Genomic DNA, 23561 nt, shown 5'->3' on the forward strand with positions numbered 1-23561 from the left:
CCTGGAAAGTGAGGGAAGAGGCCATTTTTGCTGATTTCCCCCCATCCTCCTGCACTGCTTCTTACGCTGTTCCATAGCTCTTCCAACCTTCCAGAGTTGATTTTTTGGAAGCACGAGGGGCTATTGGAGGGAGGGGGAATTAGTGAAAGTTGCCCTACTGCAGGCATAGGCAAACTCGGCCCTCCAGATGTTTTGGGACTACAACTCCCATGATCCCTAGCTAACAGGACCAATGGTCAGGTGATGGGAATTGTAGTCTGAAAACATCTGGAGGGCCGAGTTTGCCTATGCCTGCCTTACTGCTTCTTTCACTGACAGGAGCTTCATGTGAGCAAAGCTCAGCTTGGGATGCTCCTGCCAGCAGAAGCTCAGTTAAGATCCAGGCCTTTGTTTCTGAAATAGGAAAGACTCGGCCATTTTTGTTAACATCTGTATGATTGGCGCCTCTTAACCTAATACTTAGATTGTGTTTTGGTTAACTTTAGAGCAACAGAATGAGCAGTACTACCCATGGGGGGATTATCTAAAGGGCAAGAGGGCAATGGGCAGTGCTGGAGTGTGAATGACCATCAGATTTTAAAAGTTCATCAATGGATTTAAAAGTCCATCAATTTTGCTTCCCCAGCTTTGGTATCAAAGGGGTTATTGTGGAAGGTTGGTGAGGTCCCTAGTATAAGCATATGTGCCTGAACTTTAATGATTGAGATATATATAATATATATATATATGTATGTATAATTAGTTAGCCTTCTAACAGTGTCCTTTTATTTTCCAGCATCAAGAATTCAGCTTCCTCCTTAAAGAAAGGGTCTGTCCTCTAGTGATAAAGCTCTTCTCACCAAATATAAAATTTAGACAAGGTTCCAGTACTTCATCTTCACCAGCACCAGTGGAAAAACCATATTTCCCGATCTGCATGCGCCTTTTGAGAGTAGTTTCCGTTTTGATCAAACAGTTTTATAGTTTACTGGTAAGAGGACGGTTTTAATATCACTATTATGCACAGGATAAGTCTTAAATACCATGCAAAATGTGGTTTCCCCCCCCTGAATTTTAAGGGAGCTCAATGTAGAACAGGCTTCTTCACAATCTTTTCTCTTAGCTGTCAGCATACAAATAATCCCTGGTTATGCTAGGAAATAGTCACACCAATAGTCCTCTGTTTGACTTGAGGGAGGTGAAACTGCAGACACATATGCCTAAAGAGGACCGTGGCAATACTGTAACGCCTTGATAACAGAATAACCTAAGGATAATGCTTCCCCTCAATCTTTAGTTGTTCAGAAATTGTTAGGCTATAGAAAATTATTTATTCCACCTCTTCTTTCCTTCATATACCGTCTCAAAGCTCAGCTTGTCCCTTTGCCACCACCCTCTTGTTCCCACTGAGCCTGTAGCTAAGCCTAAGAATGTGTAACTGGAACAGCAAACTATTGCTTTCCAGTTTACCCCATCCTCCCCTTTCTCTAGCTCCACAAGTGCTATTGGCTTCCTTGCTATGGGACTGTGCCAAATAGCCCTTCTCCCCAAATTGCAAGTGCAAACATTTGCAGGGAGGGGCCCTGCCTTAGTAGCAGAAATTCCGTGTTAAGGGAAAGGATGCCTAGTTCAGAATTTTCTTTTAATTAATGAAAGTATTTTTGTTTAGGTAACTGAATGTGAGATCTTTCTATCGTTGCTTGTGAAGTTTCTGGATGCAGACAAACCTCAGTGGCTAAGAGCTGTTGCTGTAGAATCGATACACAGACTTTGTGTGCAACCTCAGTTATTAAGGTAGTGGAAGCATATTAGTTGATATACCATATACCAATTGAAGTAATGCTTTCGATAAAATATTTGGATAAATGAAATAACAGTGTACAGGTATTGTGTTAGGTGTGCATGTATACAAATAATGGGTCACTGATTTTAATATCCTTAAATTTGTTTTAAATTCTAGAATTTAAACGTTGTCCTGTAGAACATGAAGCATTTCTGTGGCTACCACATACTCTTTCCAATCAGTATAAGAAAGAGTGTTTTATAATGTAGAGTCACTGATGAAGTCACAAAAGCATTTTCTAAATAACTGCATTTTTACTCTGTCCAAATTGTGTAACAGGTCCTTCTGTCAGTCTTACGATATGAAGCAGCATTCAACTAAGGTATTCCGTGACATCGTGAATGCTCTGGGATCATTTATTCAGTCACTGTTTCTCGTACCAAATACTGGGAATGCATCAGCTGCAACAAACCAAACAGGTAAACTAGCCCCTAGGACTATTTTGAGCCATTTATCAGTCATTCCCTCTTAGGAGTACTGGTTTCAATAAACATTTTATTTATTTAGCTCAATTAGTACTAAGAGTTGTATTCATGAGAATGATAACTTGATCATTCTTGCAAACGGTAAAATAAAGCCTTTTAGAAGAACTTGCATAGAGCCATACTCCGTAACTCTGAATGGAAGGCATGAAGCCTATCATATCAAACAGTTAAAGCTGTCGTATTTTTTAAACCACCATACCAGCACCCAGGGCCAGGACAGCCATGCAGCAGGTTCCTCAGCAGGTGAAGGTGGCGGAGGTGTGAAGGCAGCATTTCCCATTTTCCCTCTAGTGGCAAAATGCCCTGGGCTAACCCTGCCAGTGCCTGTTTCAGCAAATACCTCAAAATCTTAATGCATATGCTGCATCTCATAACTTTTGAGTGGTTTAATTTGCTAATATTTTAAATTTCTGAGCTCTGAGTGACTTTAGCTTTTCAGTGTAGCTCCACTGGTGTCGGTAAGACCTCTGTAATGAAATGCAAGATGCACTGGAAATGATTGGCCAGGAGGGGGCATTCAAAACGGATGGATAAAACATTGTTTGAATAACCTTTGCTTATAGGAATGTTGTCTTAATGATATTAAGAAAAAGGGTTCCCATATATACTCGAGTATAAGCCCAATTTTTCAGCACATTTTTTATGCTGAAAAAGCCCCCCTCGGCTTATACTCGAGTGAGGGTCCTTTCAGGCTGCTCCTTCCTCCTCCACCGCCTTTGCCGCTGGCAGCGGAGGAACAAGCAGCCCGATGGCAGCCCTTTTGGGCTGCTTGTTCTTCCTCCGCCACTGCCGCCACCACCAGGTTTGTGGTGTGGTGAACCGACTTATCCTCGAGTCAATAAGTTTCCCCAGTTTTTTGTAGTAAAATTAGGTGCTTCTGCTTATATTTGGGTTGGCTTATACTTGAGTATATACAGTATTTTGCACTTAACTAATTAAATTAATATTGAAGTGCAGTTAATTCCCCCACTTGATTCACTGTATAGGAGGAAGTGTGCCTGGTGGTACAGCCTCAGCACAGACGAATCCCGGAATGTTAGGGATGGGTGGAAGTGTGACAGTCTTGCCTGCTTTTGAATACAGAGGAACCTGGATACCCATCCTCAGCGTGTCAACACAGGGCAGTGCTAAAGCTACCTAGTAAGTAAAGTATTGATCTTTAAAACCATGAATTTGCCACATCCTAAGTAGTTGTAACTAAGCAGGAATATGGAGAAGATCTGTTCTGGAAACAGCCCTGGGTATCATCAGGCAAGTGCTACCCTGGTGGGCACTTGGAGTCGTTCTGATCGTGTCTCTGTTTATTGGTTTCATTCTTGATTGTGCCTCAGATCTGTTTCTTCTCCAGATGGATTAGAAATTACTCTTCTCTGGTGCCCTAACCTCCTTTCAGTACATATTTCCTCGGGTTTCTTATTAGGCTCTATTTATTTGGGTTGCTGTTCAAGTCTTCGGATGGTTTATAATTATAGTGTGTTTCTTTAGTTATGACATCAGAAGACAAACATAACTGTTAAAAAGTACCTCCGATGACCCTAAGGAATTACCAACACAGATATATGTTGTAGTGTCGAATAATTTATATTTGTAAGGTAGATTTTTTTTATCTGTATAAATAAATTGAATGCCTGCATTTCTGTAGGCTTTCAGATGATTGAAATGCTTACTAACACACTAAGAAACAAGCCTCATTGGACACAATTGGCTCATGCACATGCAATGGTAAACAATGCTATAGCACTATGTGGACAAAGCACAATGATTCCAAGTGCTTGGGGGGCGGAGGAAGACTTCAAACCACAAAACTGGCTTGTTTAGCAACTTATCATTGCTTAATTTAAACCAGGATTCTTGGTTTACATATAATGCTAAGCCAATCATCTTTAAAATAGAAAGGAATCTTGGCTTCCCAACTGTGTGGGTGGAGGAGGAGGAAGTTTGAGAGCCTGTTCCATTTTCAGCAAAGCTTATTCACATAGTGCTAAAACATGGTTTAGTATTATGTGCAAACCAGCCTCTGGCAGTAACTTCCAAGTAAACATACATAGGATTGCAATGTAAGTGAATACATCTGGGAAATATTTGAAAGGTTTAGGGAGCTAGCTCTCCTTTGAGCATTGATGTTTGGAGCAATTAACTATGATTGCACAGAATATACTAGTATCAGTTTAAGAAACCTTAGTTTTACAACAATATTTCAGTTCTAATATTAATCTGATATTTGGTTTGCTTTGCAAATTGTGATATTGCAACAGAGTATTTTGTTAGCTAAACAATGAGTACCAAGGGCATATTATTTTGCTTACATTTATTTATTTAATCCCCCCCCCCCCCAATCTTAGCCTAGAGATGTTGGACAAAGTTGAGCCACCCACAATTCCTGAAGGCTATGCCATGTCAGTAGCATTCCATTCTTTACTGGATCTTGTCCGTGGCATCACTAACATGATTGAGGAAGAATTGGGACAGGTTGAAATGGAGAGTCAAGTAACAACAGCCGATACACAGTCTTCACCGACACAGTCCTCAGATCTGCAAGATTTTAATTCAGCATCCGACCAAACTGACAAAGAAACAGGTATGTGATAATGATTGGTATTGGTTAAGGTTAATAAAAGGAAAGTAATATAAAGCTGCTTACAGATGTATAGGACTTGGTGTAGGTATTTCTGTGTGTAGGCGAGCTCTACTTCCTCCTCACCTTCACTTTTTAACTGAATGTAAATTACTTCTTTCTTTTTATTGCTCCTCTTCCTAGTTTTTCAAAAGGAATGCTTGTTTTGGTTCCTACTCATCCCCATTTTTGTAGTTGCCTTGCATTATTATAATTTCTAAGAACATGTACATATGTCTGCTTTTTCAAAAAACCCACTGAACTAAGGTGCCTAAAATAGTTTTTTTGGATCTTGGATTTTCTCTTGAAAACTTGCCCCGACAGACAAAGCTATGGTCCTCATTAGATAATTTGTCACACCTCCCAGCCAGGCTGTTGCTGTTATTCATGGCAGCCATATTTGACTCTGAAACTGTAGAGTGGAAAGATAGTCCAAGTGAACCCGGTCTGCCTTATAGCCTGTCTTGTACCAACTTACTGGAAATGTCTAGTAGACTGGAAGTGGGATATATATATATATATATATATATATATATATGCATCAGAAAGTAAGTCCGCTATACTGTATTCATGTTACTAAATGTTGTTTTAAAATTACTCTCATCCTCCCCTCCCAAGTCAGCAGAGCAGTTTGGGAAGAAATGGTGAATGCGTGCTGGTGTGGTCTACTTGCTGCACTGTCTTTACTTCTGGATGCAAGGTATTCAGTCAGTTTACAATTACGCTTCATTCTTCAGAGCTTTCTGTTCTTACCTTGGGTTTGAAACAAGTTTGAAACCTAGAACCTCAACTGCGTTGAGTACCGAGGTAGCAGAGTTCCCAAATACTAAAGAAGACATAATTATACGTTGAGGGGGGAAAGTATAAAAGATTGGATGTGACTCAGTAATAGATTAATTGGATGTTAAGAATATTATATGGGCCTTTTTTCTCTCTGCAGTAATATTTTATTATTTACTTAGCTTTACAGTGCTTCAGTTATAAGCATGCATGGCACAGCTGTGTGGAAATGATTTGTTTACTCTTAAAAGACAGCTTTATTTATTTATTCTTCACGTTTTTACAACAAACAGTTTGCCAATCAGTCAAACTGACTAACAACGGGGATTTAAAATACAGATAAATAGCACATGAATCAGTTAAAAATATTGTTATAAAAGTGTTAATCCCCAGTCCATTTACAAATCAATATGGTTTGGGGGGGGGGGGATCATTTTTTCTTCATCTCTGAAATGTGTAGATTTTAAGAATACGGTATTATAAAACTGGTGTTATTTAAAAAACCTGATCAGTTAAATGTCTCCTGTAGCTTTATAGCTACTTTTTTTTAGTCAGCGTTTTGTGACATTTTGGTTAGTCCTAGTAACCTGCTATGAATTTTGGATTCTACCCCCCCCCCCCCGCCCCATGGGCCAACATGGCTGCTGATGCTTTTTGAGTATTTCCATAGATTTTTTTCCTCATGGTAAATGTGTAAGCATGAGTGTTCCCTTTTCAGCTTCTTCTTATAGGTATGAATCATGCCTTTTGCTTATTTGTACTATTTCAGCACTGATGAAGCTGCCACAGAAAATATTTTAAAAGCAGAATTGACTATGGCTGCACTGTGTGGAAAACTTGGTCTCGTAACATCAAGAGATGCCTTCATTACTGCCATTTGCAAAGGCTCCCTGCCTCCTCATTACGCCCTAACTGTGCTGAACACTACTACTGCTGCACTTTCTGGTAAATGTAAGGATATTATTTGGTCTTACTTTCCTTCTTGTAAACAAGAGCATACACAATTATAAGCAAACAGCAATAACATGGTTGGAAATTTTTGCTTTTCCAGACACATATTTGATAAACAAGTGCTTGGCAGAATAGTATATAATGCTATGGAAGTGTTCAAGGTGAACCATAGTCTAATGTGAAATAATCTGGTCTTCCCTATCTACAGCCACTTGAGATATATCCTGATCCTGAAAGAGTAGTATTTTTTTTTCTTTCAGAGGCAGAACCTCATTAACAGCCCACATGAGTGATCTGTTCTTCACCCCCTTTAAAGCCTTGCAGCTTGATTCCTGTTATGGACTGAAAATAATATTTATAGCTTTAAATGCAATGGAAATTGTATTAAGAACTTTAGGTACAGCATAATCTTCATATCTGCCACAGACCATAAGTTTGACTATACCCCATTTTTAAAAAGAAATGGCTTTTAAAATAGCCTTTAGAGCAACTATATTCCCTTAATTTTTTTCTAATATATTTTCTTGGTTTTTTTTTAATATACATGGGTGTCCTTTTCCTGTATTAAAATCAGTGATGTGGGGTGGAATTACTGAAAACTTTTTTTTTTACTTTACCTCTTGTGATTTTTAAAGGGATGAACTATTTGCCCTTTTAGAAATAAATATAATGTATCAAATGTTACTTCTGTTACCAATCCTAAAAATAGTTTGGTGTTGGTAACTTAAATAAGTAAATTTACTTCTATGTGTGTGTATTTTCAAACTTCATATCCTTTTCAGAGGGTTAGATGCAGGCTTTATTCCCACAGGCGAAGGCAACTTCTGAGGAGAGTTGCGGTCAAGGGTTGCTTCTGCTGGGGACAGGCAATTTTTGCCAGCCTCTCCCTGAAATTCACAGCAGCAGGATCCACTCTCTTCCAGAGAGTTTGGGAACCTTTCTGAGTACAGTAGTATGAGAGGTGGGAATTGCCCCAAATTTCTGTCTTGGGAAGGTGAAGTCTGTATCTTATAATTGAAATCTTAGAATTCTTCTTTTGCTTTTTAGCATACTCCATCCAGGGGCAGAACGTTCAGATGATTAGTCCATCAAGTGAGTCTCACCAGCAAGTTGTAGCAGTAGGACAACCACTCGCTCTCCAACCACAGGGAACAGTAATGGTAAAATATCATTTGTAAATATCATTTTCTTATTTGATGGTTTAATTTTACTAGACTTTCACTTTTATCTCAAAAGTCCAGTGACGCATCTGCCCCATAGTCCAGCAGATATATTGGAGTGAGCATGTAGTCGAAGAAAGTAATGCGGAATTGCATTTGAGGGACTTAGCAGGAGTATTTTATATGCATGCCGCATACCTTTGTGTGTCAATGAAATGTCCCACTGATTTCACTTAACTGAAAGGGCCTCCTCTGTGTCCAGTTTTGGTCACCAAGATTTAAGAATGCTAGCAATTCAGTTTATGCTGTTTAAAATATTAGCATCTAATTTTGCAGCTTTTAGAAAAGCACCCAGATTACAAAAAGTATCTAGCAGAATTCCAGTGGTTGATATCTTAATTTATGTGCAAAGATGGAGCCACTTAACATATATCATTTATTTATAGTCTGCCCATCAGCTTACAGCATATATAAAAACACAATAAAACATTGAAAAACTATCTTATATTGTGACAGCTTTCGGGATAAAGGTTGTCTGTAGCAACAAAAAGATTATGGACAAGATCTGCACCAGCGGATGCAAAGGGATTTCCCCTTTCTCTCCCTCCCACATGTACTCTGGAGGGTCCTCCATTCAGAGCAGAAGTAGGGGAGCAGGGCCTGCAGGGAGAAGGACAGGAACGGGAAGTCTCATGTGCACAAGCAAGCTGCATGCCATCCTAAGCATGTAAACCTTAAACATACTTATCCCATTAAACACACATTGGATTGTACTATTAATCTTGTGTTGCAAATATGCATACATCATAACATATGAATGGTGGCATAGAACGTGGTCTAAATATACCAGTCAGGGAGTTGTACATGGCAGCTTTCCAAACCATATGTCCAAACAAGAAATCTTGCACTCAGTGCTTTTAATGCGTTTTGAAGCAGACGTTCTTTTACAAACAAATAAGATGTGAATCAGCATTTGGATTCATGGCTTGTTTGCCATGGACTTACATTCATCCTATTTTCATCAATATAATAATTACACAAAGCATTTATATAGGTTTGGGTGAATACTTCAGTTAATTTGTATTCACATTTCAGTTTATATATATCCCCAGATTAGAAACTGAAACATTCCCAAGTCCCCACCTCAGTCACTTTCAGGGTCTTTTTAAAGTGCATTCTCCTCCTTGAATGTCAGCTACTCACTTATACGGGGACAAGTACGGGGATGCTTGGGGAACCCAGCCTGCTTCTGTATTCGTAGCACTGTTTTGTTGCATGGCTATGCTAGAATATGACCTAATGTTGGAACTGGTGCTTATAGTTAGTTTATGGGCATGGCTTATGAACTTAGACATTTCCTGTGTGTCTGTTGTCTGCTCTTCCTGTTTGTACCATTTGTCTGTCAAGCCGCTTCATCCATGTTTTCCCCCTTAGTTTTCCTTTTTCACCAATCTACTACGAGGAACAGCCACCCAGCAGAAGCAAAATTTGCACCAGCTTCCTTCCCTTCCTCTCCCCCCTGTTTCCTGCATGCAGAGAAGGGGGAGCCCAGCTACACACCCATCTCTTCAGGTACCCTCCCAGCAGCCAGGTGGCCATTTTGGATGAGACAAGCCAGAGTGCCCAGTCTTGGGACTTTCATTGTCACTGTAGATTATTGTTCTGGGCCCTTCCTGCCTGTTCTTCCATCAGACACATACTTCTATGAAACCAGTGCTAGGTTAGGAGCCTTGGTTTCCTTTCTAAGCTGACTGGATAGAGTACGTTCCCGCCTCTTTTACAGTATACAATTTCTGCTACTCTCTATTAGTCCTTTTAAGAGTTTCCCGAGGTAAGTAACTTGCCTCTTGTTGCTTTCTCTTGCCTTGCTTACCGGTATTTTGGTAGCAAAATAATTTGTCCTAACTTGAAGAATACCCATTCATTATGGCTGGATTGCTGTTCCTGTGCTCCCTTACATTAGAATCCATCCTGTTGCTTTGGATCTTAACCTTCCCTTTTCTATTATAGTGCTGGTGAAGTGGGTGGTCATTCTATATTGCTATAATGTTCGCTGATTCTTTCTTGGATGAGTCTTGCCTTTTTCATGTTTTGTTTTGTGTCCTCTCTTGCTATCATTCCATATACCTCCATTTGTTACTGTGAATTCAGTGGTCTGAATATCTAACAATGGTTAAGGAGAAAAGAAACTGCAGTTCCATACTATCCTTAAGTTTTAGCTGTCTAACTTAGCCCTGCTGCTACTCTCAATATGACCAAATTGAGAAGGAGATTGCTGTTTCATTCCTAAAATCTTGAAAGACCATGTTTTACTATTAATGGGATAATACAGGTAGATATAGTAAAATATGCATGAGCTTATAGGAGATACACAGTGAGTTTGTGGTGCTAGGTTAAGATTGAGGTTGTTTTAATTTACTAGTTGCAAATATAAACACAATTTCTGCACTGCAAGCATGTTTCAGATTTATAGAAATAATTCCTTAAAGTTAACAATATTTTTCTTTGATATCCTGTATATGTAGATGAAACTACCAGCCAGAATAAATGTTCTTTTCGACAGGCTCAAAGTTTCAAAAGACCAGGCTTGTACTAAAATTCACATCATCAGTGCAACAAATGCAATGTACAATTTGCATTCTCTGTGTAGATTGAGTGGCAAATGTTTGCTTATAACCCAGAGTTCTGAATCCATTGAAGTCAAAGGGAGCATGCTGAGGAAAGACTGTGAAAATTTTTTTTCTTCAAACAATAGCTGTTTCTGTTTCACAATATCAGTCATCTGTCCAGTAAATTTTAAAACTTTAAGTAAAACCTCAAAGAAAGAAAGAATGCCTAGAATTTCACTGAGTATATGCAGGTTTTACTTCAACACATTCTTATCCTGGACTGCATATTTCCAGTTGGAAAGGAGAATCTTCTTTTTCTACCCCATTTTCGCTTGAAGAGTAGAAAATAGCAGGACAAACTATCTATCATAATGATTTGCATGTTGAAATAGAAGGATTAAGAGGTTTGAATGAATTAAAATGGCTAGGTTCTTCCAGTGTCATTTAGCTGCTGTAATTTAACTCCAATGTAAATTCATCACATACATGTAGGTCTAGATAGAGGGGGTGAATAAAAGAATGGATTGCAGGGTTTCCACCATTGTGTTTTCTATTACCATTTTTTTTAACAAATGCTATTATTTTCTCTACTTCAAAAAATCTAACTGTTTAAATGCTCTCCTAGCTTACTTCTAAGAATATACAGTGCATGAAGACATTACTTAGCTTGGCTCATTGTCATGGAGCTGTCCTTGGTACATCCTGGCAACTTGTGTTAGCTACTCTCCAGGTGAGTAATGGGTAATGCTTGATTTACCTTTCTTGACTTGCATTTTGTTTTAACTTCTTGGGTGGATATTCTCTTTGAGTGGAACTCCTTCCATGATGCAAGTCGATCCCACACATTTGTGCTTTTCAAACTTTTTGTAATTAAAGCATGGCGATTTTTGTAGCTTTACATGAACATGGTCAGCACTGCAGCAAATGAGATTTTTGCTTCCCTTACCTTTCTGTGACTAAGTAAAATGTACCCGCAACTGTAATGAAGGTAGCCAAGCACCATATTCGAGCTGGGGAAAAACCATCCACAGTACAGCTGGAGGATTCAAGTAGAATTTTTAAAATTGGAATATTAGCATTTCATACACTTTGGTCAGATCCACACCATACATTTAAAGCACACCCCACATACATTTAAAACACATGACTTCCTCCAAAGAATCCTGAGAACTGTACTATCATCCTCACAGAGCTACAATTGCCAGCACCCTTAACAAACTTCATCCCCCAGGATTCCTTGGGGGAAGTAACGGGCTTTAAATGTGTATAGGATATGCTTGAAATGTGGATGTGGATTTGTCCGTTGTCACAGGAGTGCAAACCTTGAAAAGTATTTTTTATGGCCTAGTTCGAATGTCACACTAACCCATAGTTAAAACAAAAAAAACATTGTTTAATGTAAATGAGAAGTGTGTTGGTGCATGCTGCTCTTACGTTCCCAGAGCTGGAATTGTGGTTTGTTTCTTTTCAAACAAAGCACAAGCCTGAGTTTGGACAATGCAACAAGTCAAACTTTGGCTAAATGCAAAAGAGAAGCACTGCAGAAATGTAGTGAAGGGCGTGGCACATTCTGTTCTTTCACATAAACCCATAGGTTGTTTTAAACTCTTGTTTAATGTTTAACGTGGACCTTTATGCAAGCACTTAAGTTTAAAAATGTGTTTTCCATTTCAGCATCTTGTATGGATTCTTGGTTTAAAGCCTGGTGTTGGAGGTGCTTTGAAGCCTGGAAGAGCTGTGGAAGGACCCAGCACAGTAAGAATTTGTTTACTGTGTAGCAGAATAAATCACTTTGTATTTTTATGTTCTGCATTTGCTTACATAATTTAATTGTATCCTTTCAGGTTCTAACTACAGCTGTTATGACTGACTTACCAGTTATCTCCAACATACTTTCCAGGCTATTTGAAAGCTCACAGTAAGAGAACTGACTTTTAGATCACAATGTTTGTTTCTAATCCCTTTTGGCAATAGTTCTAATAATTGATCTTTCCCACAGGTACCTAGATGATGTTTCATTACATCATTTAATAAATGCACTTTGCTCCTTGTCGCTAGAAGCGATGGACATGGCCTATGGAAATAATAAGGTAGGGTATATTTTATTCTGCTTTTCAGACATGCTTTATAAATTAACTAACTCCTAGCTTTGGTTTTTAAATTTCTTGCAGTGCAATATATATTTGTTAAGTCAGCATCATATAGAATGAATTGTTCTAATGATTCTACTACTGAATTTGGGGCATTATAACAACATGATATGTGAGCTTCACAGGAAGGTACACTAATGCAATTGTTTATTTAAAGTTTAAATGTACCATATTAAAATGTGGCGAAACAGCAAATAGAAAGATTAACAACTCAGAAAATGAGCTGTTTTAAGGAAGTAGAAATGCAGAGTATAAACACTTTAAATGGAAAAATATAATGCAGTAGGTTGTTAAGTCAAGTGACTGTTTTAAATTCTGTTTATGCTTAGGAGCCATCACTGTTTGCTGTTGCTAAGTTGCTCGAAACAGGATTAGTTAACATGCATAGGATTGAAATTTTATGGAGACCACTGACTGGCCATCTCCTAGAGGTAAACAATATTTTTCTAACCATTAGGTGAACCTTTGTATTTTTCCTCTGTGGTATTAAAACTTCAAAACATAAGGTGTTTTTTTTTTAAGCCAATTATGCTACATTGGTTTTTAATTTCATCTTATTTTCTATTTTGTTTCTAGATTATTTTTTGTTTCTTATAGAATTTGCATTGTTTTCCCCTCAAAACTATTTAAGTGTGGGTTCTATAGCTTCTTATTAAATCAAGCTGTTTTGATGATGTTGAAAAGCAGAGCCCAGGCAAGTTGACATATACTTAAAGGCATACATCTGCAAAGGCAGAAATAAAGGTGTAGTATTAGAAAATATTTACAAAATGTAGACGGAGGAACATAATACTTACAGTGCAATCCTGTGTATGTTTACTCAGATGTAGTACCAGTGTGTTCAGTTGGACTTAATTCTAGGTAAGTGGGATGGTGCTGTCAAACTGATTTTAATAATCTCAAATGAAAAGGCACCTCTTATTGTATCCTTGACATCTATGGAGACTGGAGCTACTCTTCCTGGTAACCAGTTCTGTTCCATTGTAGTTCCAGGCTTAGGAGTTTCCCATGATATCATTTACCATAAAGAGAATGTGCATGCAAAGAATGCTGGAAGCTTGGAAACAGGGGGGCGGAATTCATTTACCTCTATTAAAGAGGACTCTTTGTTGTTCACTTCCTCTGATATATCTAATATTGAGCTGTCTAAGGACTTTTGGTACAAGGCTGTATGTGTGCCTGAGTACTTTTCCTCCTGGTAGGATGGTGATTAGTTTGGAAAGGATCCACATGATAAACTCCATTACATAGTTGCAATGTTCTCATGCATACCATAGTTATTTCAAATAAGTCACTTGTGCTAGTATAGTCATCACCTGGGAAGAAATTATGCACATGTCTGTTCATAAGTCAAATATTAGTCTTATTTAACTGCTTATGAATGGTTTGTCATATATGGATTTAAGTGCACATATGTGTAATCCCATCCTATGGAAACACTTATGGGAATCACTTGTCAGAAGCTGTTTCATAATTGCAAATTAGTGAAGGAAGCATCCTGATGATACATAGGAATATTGCTCTTTATACGATTAGGATAAAGCAGTTGTCTGTTCTAGTTAATTACATGGCTGGCTAAAATGCCAGGATTAGCTTAACAGAAAAATGCATAGACATTTGCAGTCTGTGTAAAATGTAGTCTTTTTAAGTTGTCAATAAAAGTTTGGTTGTAGATAACAAATGTATATATAACATAGAAACACAATGAGTTTCACTGGCTAAAATGGAAGGACTTGTACTACCATTTATACTGAATTGAATGAAAAAACTCACAAAATTCTCATATATTAATTTCAAACTGGATCCTACTGGAAAATGCAGTTTTGGATTTAAATTCCATAGCAGGGGTGGCCAACTCTCAAAAGACTGCAATCTACTTTCAGAATTAAAAACTGGCAGTCAGTTTTGAGGGGGTTAAAAAAACTTTAATGGGGGGGGTTAAAGGCAAGGGACAAAGGGGTCAAGTCACTCATAAAAAGATTGCTATGGATTAAAACAGCAGCACAAAGAAAGCTCCGTCTTCCCTTCCAGAGATCAAACAACAATGGAAGGCGGGGCAGGGCAGGAATCAGTTTTAGTGACGCTAAGGAAAGGGAGCCAGAGATCGACCGCTACCAAAACCTCGCGGGGATCTACCAGTAGATCGTGATCGACCTGTTGGACATCCCTGTTCTATAGGATTGACCAAACCCTTTCTTTTAAGTTTATTTGTGGAGCTTTCCTTTTATTACAGAGATCTCTGTAACTTGATAAGTAATAAGGGTGTTTTATAGAATGTTAGGTTTTATATTCTAATGGTTGAAAAAAATATAAATCCAAGACGATCTGACAGGTGGTGATTCTCCACAATGGGGTTTTTCAGCCCAAGGACTGCATTCTCACATGGGGGTTGTTCTGGAGAACCACATACAGTCAAACCTCTGTTCTCGAACGGCTCCGTTTTTGAATGTTTCAGCTCCTGAACGCCAAAAACCTGGAAGTAAATGCTCTTGTTTTCAAATGTTTTTCGGAAGCTGAACAGCTGAACAGCTTACAGGGCCCCTCTTTTTTTCTCCATTGACTTTGCCGATCACCCTTTGAATCCTCAGTTGTTGGAAATTTCGGACGTCAAACAGTCTTCCAGAATGGATTACATTCAACAACCGAGGTTTAACTCTATGAATGGAGGGCGGGGCCAGAGGCAAAAGTGGGTGGAGCAAAGGATGTGACTCTTACCTTAAACACTAGACTACATTCCAGCCCCACGAAAGTCAGATGTAGAGTGTGTGCATACACCCACATACACCTACACCCCTGCTGCTATCCAGGCAAGCAAGATTTATTTTCATAGCAATCAGTCAAGCAGAAGGAGGGCATGGAAATAGAACCAGGGAGAGATGTGGCCTGGGGTGAATGCATGGCCTAGGGGGGAGCCCAGGTGACCAGATAAAGAGACATGGAGTCCCACATTCCTGGGACACACACACACCCCGCCGCCACCCAGCCATGGCTCTGTATGTAGCAAGGAGGGAAATGCATGTGTGGATTTGGGGAAATTTCTGCAGTATCTCTTTTTAACATGCAGTGTATATCTCTTTTTCACACAGGATTAGCAAATGAACTTTTTCACATTTTTAGGATTGATAGGCATCATAAAAGTGGTTTTGTTTTAGAGGCTTGACAAACAATAAGGCTTTTCCCCCTTGGAGAAATAGATCAGTTCTCAACATCTATTTTACAATATTACAGAACCATTCTAATCACACAGGACCCACTTTGGAAACACTGTATCTCTGTATTAAAACTGTTTATGGTGTAAAGCTCAGTGATGATATATTAAAGATTATTGCTCGCTGTCTTGGTTTCATATTTTTTTACTTCTTCCCTACTGCTTCCTCTCTCTTTTTATGCAGAAGGTAAGTTTTTCTTGCAAGTTTGTCTTCCTTATTTACTGTTTGACTTTGTGCTAATGAGTGAATCTTTTCATTTTGCTGTTTGATGGCAATAGATCATATTGTAAAACCTCATAAGGAAAAAGATTGAGCTGCAAAGAGAGATTTTGATATACATAGAATGACTCATTTGTAGCTTAGGGCCAGCTTGCACAGTTGGTAAATCTGCAATCACATATATCATTGGAATTGGATAGAGAATTTATTAAGATACAAAACATCTAAACCTAGAATTAATTATTAGTCAAATAAGAAATATGTATCTTGTATTTCCTATTTTCAGAAGCCACATGAGATAAGAATGACAAAGCACCATGCATGCTGAAAGGGCCGCAGAAATTACTATTAATATAATAACACAGCAATTGTTGTATATATGTACCAGATCAGCTTATGGTTATCAGTATTTTAAAAGAATTCATAGATTGAAAACCTATTATTAATGTTGAATGTTTATTAATGTGCATTCCGGCTTGAATAAAGAAAGCTATATTGTATATTTAGGTTTGCCAACATCCAAACTCACGGATGAGGGAATGGGGAGCAGAAGCTTTAACGTCTCTCATCAAGGCTGGGCTGACATTTAACCATGATCCTTCACTCTCTCAGAACCAGGTGAAATAACGCTCCAGGAAATAAAAAATCTTCTGGAAGTTATGCTCCATAGCAAGCAGTCGTTGAGTAATGTATATTAATTGTCAATAATAATCAGAAGTTATTTTCCACAGTTTTGTGCATTGTTAGCTACGTAATGAATATATAGCTGGAATGTCTGTGCTTCTGGAATTTCCCATCCTACATAGCTGACTTGTAGGAGTCAAGGCTGCTCTTCCAGCCAGTAGAAGTGGCTGCTTGTTGGGCTAAATAGCAGTGCTGTCCTATGTGTGCTGATTCAGACCTAAGGGGCTTACTCCTAAGTTAGCCAGTGTAGAACTGGAACTCCAGTATTTTGTTACAGTAGCTTCATACCTAGCTAGGTAGACACCAGAACAGTATGTTGGCTCCCAACCTGGAGGCTGTAGGGATGCTTCTGTTTCTGTTTCTTTCTTCTGCTCACTATTTTTTACAAGATTCAGCACTACAATAAACAGGAGGCTTTATTGCAGAATGGAGGTTGTGGGGTATTAGGGGAATCAGGTCGAGTAACAATGAGGCAATAACCCAGGCATCTTGTGTGGACTTTTCGCTGTATATGAGTAAGCAGCAGGAGACATAGACAGCTGGTGGCTACTAGGCACTTATATTTTCCCACTCTTTTCTCCTCTCTTCTAACCCTTTTAGATCTGGCTGTAGCTACACTTCTAATGATGATATGCTAGAAAAGTAGCTGCCAGCCAGGATCTTTTGAGTTGAGGCAGCTGGCAGTACAGTGGTACCTCGGGTTACATATGCTTCAGGTTACATACACTTCAGGTTACAGACTCCGCTAACCCAGAAATATTACCTCAGGTTAAGAACTTTGCTTCAGGATGAGAACAGAAATTGTTCTCCGGCGGTGTGGTGGCAGCGGAAAGCACCATAAGCTAAAGTGGTGCTTCAGGTTAAGAACAGTTTCAGGTTAAGAATGGACCTCCGGAACGAATTAAGTACTTAACCCGAGGTACCACTGTACTGCCTAGACTGGATTTAGGCTGTAGACCACCTGATGTAGAATTTAAGTGTTTTGCTTTCTGACCCTCCGCAGCTGCCACTGGTATCCAATAGGTCCCTGCTTCCCCACTGAGCTTGTCACTTCTGAGTATGATGCTGTTTAGCTTCAAGATGCTTTAGTAACTAAAGTTCAGTCTCTGCTTCCCTTTTATTTCTAGAGGCTTCAGTTGCTACTTCTAAATCCACTGAAAGAACTGTCAAACATCAATCACCCTGATATTAGGCTCAAGCAACTAGAATGTGTGCTACAGATTTTGCAAAGTCAGGGTGACAGTCTAGGGCCTGGGTGGCCCTTGGTACTTGGAGTCATGGGAGCAATCAGAAGTGATCAGGGGTAAGTTTCTTGAAGCCAAGATGCAAACATTTACTATTGCTAATCTTCATTGCTGCTTCCATTTTTTAGGTCACTTTGTGGTGCTGCTCCGTAGTTTTATTTTTTTATCATTATTGCACCAAATTATTGTGCAAAATATAGTAATCTCATTCCTAGGGTAACAAGTTTTTTTTGGCTCTAGCACATAACTAAAAAATTAAATATTCTGATGTCCTCTAAGCTTCATCTTTTGGCACCTAGTGTTTATATGAAAAGAAAAGCTGCTTATTTTCCCCCAAACTTTATAACCTTTTAACTAATACTCTCAAATATAAACCTTAAATGTATTTAGTGCATTGTGATTTGTTCTTGCTTCTGTAAAGTGAATGACCTATGCCACACATACAAGACATTGCATGATGGTCATATGAAAGTCAAAGAGAATGGCGGTATTACATGTGACAAGCCATTAATGTGTAGACTTGCCAGTTCCATACAACTTGGTGGTAAAAGGTAAAGGACTCCTGGACTGTTAAGTCCAATAAAAGACGACTATCCAGTGCGGCTTGCTTTAAGCCGAATGAGCCTGCGTTTGTCCACGGACAGCTTTCCGGTCATGTGGCTAGCATGACTAAACCACTTCTGAAACAACGGAACACTGTGATGGAAGCCAGAGCACACAGAACTGCCGTTTACCTTCCCACCGCAGCAGTATTTATTTATCTACTTGCACTGGTGTGCTTTCAAACTGGTAGGTTGGCAGAAGCTGGGACAGAGCAACGGGAGCTCACCCCGTCATGGGGATTCGAACTGTTGACCTTCCGATCTGCAAACCCAAGATGTTCAGTGATTTAGACCACAGCGCCACCCACGTCCCATAATTTGGTGGAGGGGATTGGCTTCCTTGAGCATGTTAAAAATGGACAGGTCTGTAGAGTAAGCAGCTAAGCACGAAGAGTTTGACTGATGCAGAGCTACCACGTATCTAGTTGAATGTATCAATTGGACAATCATCTGTTTGGTAGTATGAGATTTTATGACCATTTGATAAACCTAGAAATTTTTGTTTTGCTTTGTTAATAGAGAGTCTCTAATAAGAACTGCCTTCCAGTGCCTACAGTTGGTTGTGACTGACTTCTTGCCAACGATGCCATGTACTTGCCTACAGATTGTTGTAGATGTTGCTGGAAGCTTTGGGCTTCACAATCAAGAACTCAACATTAGCTTAACATCAATTGGTCTCTTGGTGAGTGTTTAGTTTAATCCCTAGCTGTGAACCTTTACTTTCTAATGTTTAGCATTATTTCGCCTAATTTAACAGAGAGATTGACTTTTAAGTAAATGTGCAAAGGACTGCTCTGTAAGACTTGGACTGCATACACACACCATACATTTAAAGTGCATCCCCCCTCCCAAAAAAAAAGAATCCTGGGAATTGTAGTTTACCCCGTCAGAGCTACAACTCCTTAACAAACGGCAGCTCCCAGGTTTTATGTTTCAGATATTGAGAAATGCAATTCCTGATTCATTGATACAAAATAGAAGGAGTTGCTGTGCAAGTTCCAGAAAACATATTCTATGGTGTTGAGATTTTTGGAACTGATTGGACACAGCTTTCAAGGGAGAGTTAAGTGTCAAGTTCCATTGATTTTTGGTGTAATTTAAGCCAGTTCTACTTTCTCTGGATTGTGCTTATTAGTTAGAATCAGGCACCCGGTAGGAAAAGCTAAAGTATTTCAAGTAACAGGTCCTGTCCTGTATAAATTAATAATGAGCACAACTGTTCTAAGACCTTCTTGCCAGAAACGAGTAAGAGGAGCATCAGCATGACATACTTTGAGTATTATTTTGTCCCAAATAAAATATGGTTTATTGTTAAGTGTGCAGCAGGATTGAAATTGTAGCCTGGTCTTTTATTTATTTCTTGTTCAGGATTATAATTCCCCTGGTCAACCAGAATATGTTCTTAGATGTAACCCCTTGCTGCAGGATTTATTCATTCATTCATTTACACTTGTTCCTTTATTTTTAAAAAATGAAACCCAAAGCAGCATCAAAGAATTAAGACAACTTCGCTGTTTAAAGTAGTATTTAAAACCAGCTACCATAAAAACGCATTTAAAAGGGAACTCAACTTAGCACTCCAGCAACACTTCTCAAAACCTTCCTGCATAAAAATCTGAAAACTAGCCAGCAAAACTAGTACTAGCATGGAGCTTGGCACACTTTTTAGGGTAATTAGTTCAACAGGATGGCTGCCACCCTTCTCTGTGCTCTGTAAACATAATTTATGAAGATGCATTCTTTGTTTTTGCAGTGGAACATTTCAGACTATTTCTTCCAAAGAGGTGAAATTATTGAAAAAGATCTGAACAAAGAGGAAGCATTGCTACAGAAGCAAGCTGAAGAAAAAGGAATAGCACTGAACCGTCCTTTTCACCCAGCGCCACCCTTTGACTGCCTTTGGCTATGTCTGTATGCCAAACTAGGGGAGCTCTGTGTAGATCCACGGCCTGCCGTGAGAAAGAGTGCTGGGCAGACCTTGTTCTCTACAATTGGTGCTCATGGAACTTTACTTCAGCACTCAACGTGGCACACAGTTATTTGGAAGGTACAATACGAAAACCACACATCTTAAAACAGTAATAACACAACTGGGTCTTATCCTAGTTGTATTTATGTGTCTTTGGTATTCTTGTTTTTCAGTTTCGATTATCTTGGCTACAATGTATAATTTACTGCAAGAGGAAATTGCCCTATTCTCTATTGGTCCTTAGTGCCCAATCCATTTGTTTGACTTTCTGCCAGCTTTTGCCAAGTAATTCAGTGGGCTTTAGCCTTTCCAGACATATAACCTACTTTAAACTGTAACATGGGCTTCTTAATAATTTGCCTTATAGATGCACAACTTCCTTCTCATGCATAATCTATTTTTCCTTTCTGTCTCTCTTATCTCAACATTCATGACATTCTGCTTCATGTGCATCTTAGCTAAGATGGAAGCTGTGCAGTTTTTGAAAGATGTGCTTCCACATTTTCTACAAAGTCACTGATATTGGAACACACCTTTATGAACTCCCATTGCAGTCAGTGTCAGGCATATTGCAGTAAATACTTCTTGAGAAAACGTAGTCAGTGCAGACTATTTTAAGTGTGGTTGTGAACTTCCAGGTGAACATGGTGTTGAAATGTACTGATACTTCTGAGCAAACATCTATAGGCTTAAAATGTTGGTGTTGGTAAAGTTAAGTAAACTGGAATCTTTCACATACTTCGCCTGAGGAAGAAAATAACTTGCCCACATTTTTGTTTATTATTTTGTAAGCTTCAGTTGCAAGACACGGCTAGACTATTAAGTTCTGGAATGCTTTGTTTCATAGGTTCTGTTTCATTTGCTGGATCGAGTGAGGGAGTCGTCTACAACAGCTGATAAAGAGAAGATTGAGTCTGGTGGTGGCAATATCCTCATTCACCATTCAAGAGATACAGCAGAGAAACAGTGGGCTGAAACATGGGTGTTAACGTTGGCTGGAGTAGCTAGAATATTTAACACAAGGAGATACTTGCTACAGTCCTTAGGTATAATGTCTTCTTTGCATGTTTATGGCCAGTGAATATTTTTACTTGGGCAGGGGAAGATCCCACAGTTATAGGTTGATTTATTTTATTTATTAAGATTTGTATCCCACCATTCATCATAAAATAATCTCAGAACAGGTCACAACACAACCTCTGCTGCCTGGCCTTATCCGGCCTCCTCCAGAGGGTGAGGTACGCTAGTCCTGCCTTTTTATAAATACAAATGCATTTTTAGCTTTTACTCTGTTTTAGTTTTTTCAAATGTGCTAATTTTGTAAGTCACTTTGAGTTACATTTTGTAAAAAAAGAAAAGAAAAGCAGCTAATAAGTGCAAACAATATACTGCGTATTCTGTAGTCACAGATCTTTGGCAGGCATAATTGCTGCCTTGTAACAGTGTGCTCTTGGTTATATAGCACACCTATCCTCTGATTTCTCCTGCTGAGCTTTTTTCTTACGATGTATCGTCATTATTATGCCACTTACTAAAAGTCACTTTTAAAAAGGAGAAGGGGTGGGGGCATGATAATGAAATGGACCACTTTCTGAAACTTCTTTTTCCCCAACAGGAGATTTTTCTCAAGCTTGGGATGTCCTTCTTGATCACATCCAGTCAGCTGCACTCAGCAAAAACAACGAAGTTTCTCTGGCTGCTTTGAAAAGCTTTCAGGAAATCTTACAAATTGTGTCCCCTGTTAGAGAAACTGAAAAACCTGACACACCACCTGCTATTAATATGCCTGTGCCTGTCCTCATAGGAACAGTGACTGCCACTGGCCTTGGAAGATCTTTTATGAGAACTGATTCTATAGGAGAAAGGATTGGAAGGTATAATGTTGCGGAACCTCCTGTAATAACAGATGAAATTGAAGACTTGAATCTTTGGTGGGCTGCCTGGAACAGCTGGTTTAGGATTGGCTCAGAAAGCACAAAGCCTCCAGTTTCTTGCGATAAAATGACTTTTATCCCCAGCCAGCCTTTTCTAACAGCTTTAATACAGATATTCCCAGCCCTTTACCAGCACATCAAAACAGGTTTCAGTATGGACGATCTCCAAAAATTGGGAGTTATTCTACATGGTGCAGTTTCTGTTCCAATCAGTTCAGATGCATCCCCTTTCATCCTGCCATCATACACGGAGGCAGTTCTAACAAGTTTGCAAGAAGCGGTTCTAACAGCTTTAGATGTCTTACAAAAGGTAATAATGTAGTTTTTAAATTCTTTCTGAAAGGCAGACACGCAACTTCATATTGCCATCTATAATGCGAAGAGGTTAAATATTGGTAGATATAATTGGCAACGCTAATAGTTTTATAAGGTACTTTTGCTCCTTGAGAGCCTCTTCCAGGCCTATCTTTTCTGCTTGCTGTAGGTTTCTTCCTGTTCAAACGTGACTTCAGCCGATTACATTTGTAGTTAGGTCATCTTCATAAAGTTGTTGAATCAGAGGTTCATACAGAATTGCAGTGAATCAAGAAAAAATTTGTATGATATTGTAAAGAACATGCCAAAGTTGATTATGTGAGAGGCACAGGTAGCTTATGGGTTAAGAATCAGCAGCTGATACTTTCAGCCATAAGCTTTAAGGTTCCCTTTATACAGAGAATCCCTTGGAAGCCAAGACAGAGCCACCAGCAGCCTTTTGATAAAGAATTAGCCATATTCATATAAAGAAGGAAGGAGTGTCATGCTAAACGCAGCAACCATTCTGCAGCCTCACTGTGGTGCCACTTATTCCATTCAATGTGCATAGAACACATTGTATTTATGTTTGCATTGCGGTGTGAGGGGGTTGGAAAGTTATTTCAAGTAATAAATATAGAGGACACAGAGACAAAGTAGAATGCCTACTTATAGGAATAAGATCACAGTAATAAATATCATGGGGGGGACGCGGGTGGCACTGTGGGTTAAACCACAGAGCCTAGGACTTGCTGATCAGAAGGGCCAGTGGTTCGAAACCCCACGACGGAGTGAGCTCCCGATGCTCGGTCCCAGCTCCTGCCTACCTAGCAGT

At 39.1% G+C, this 23561-nt stretch overlaps 1 protein-coding gene across 4 annotated transcripts in view; it reads left to right on the forward strand.

Moving 5' to 3' along the window:
* Positions 1-23561, forward strand: part of MON2 (MON2 homolog, regulator of endosome-to-Golgi trafficking) — a 56430-nt gene that overhangs the window by 20735 nt on the left and 12134 nt on the right. For 2 of the 4 annotated variants that reach the window (XM_083399285.1, XM_083399287.1), the window contains exons 8-26: positions 776-970; positions 1649-1773; positions 2102-2241; positions 3294-3447; positions 4650-4885; positions 5540-5621; positions 6471-6646; positions 7700-7812; positions 11047-11151; positions 12096-12176; positions 12266-12339; positions 12421-12511; positions 12901-13002; positions 16507-16617; positions 17811-17986; positions 19049-19211; positions 20283-20576; positions 21346-21544; positions 22114-22742. In XM_083399285.1, coding sequence (XP_083255411.1) covers positions 776-970; positions 1649-1773; positions 2102-2241; positions 3294-3447; positions 4650-4885; positions 5540-5621; positions 6471-6646; positions 7700-7812; positions 11047-11151; positions 12096-12176; positions 12266-12339; positions 12421-12511; positions 12901-13002; positions 16507-16617; positions 17811-17986; positions 19049-19211; positions 20283-20576; positions 21346-21544; positions 22114-22742 — 3246 coding nt within the window. Of the gene's footprint in view, positions 1-775; positions 971-1648; positions 1774-2101; positions 2242-3293; positions 3448-4649; positions 4886-5539; positions 5622-6470; positions 6653-7699; positions 7813-11046; positions 11152-12095; positions 12177-12265; positions 12340-12420; positions 12512-12900; positions 13003-16506; positions 16618-17810; positions 17987-19048; positions 19212-20282; positions 20577-21345; positions 21545-22113; positions 22743-23561 lie in introns of all 4 variants that reach the window. The other 2 variants (XM_083399284.1, XM_083399286.1) reach the window with 1 other exon arrangement.

The sequence above is a fragment of the Podarcis tiliguerta genome (genome assembly GCF_965153285.1).
Source record: "Podarcis tiliguerta genome assembly, chromosome: 10".
Classification (NCBI taxonomy): Eukaryota; Metazoa; Chordata; class Lepidosauria; order Squamata; family Lacertidae; genus Podarcis; species Podarcis tiliguerta.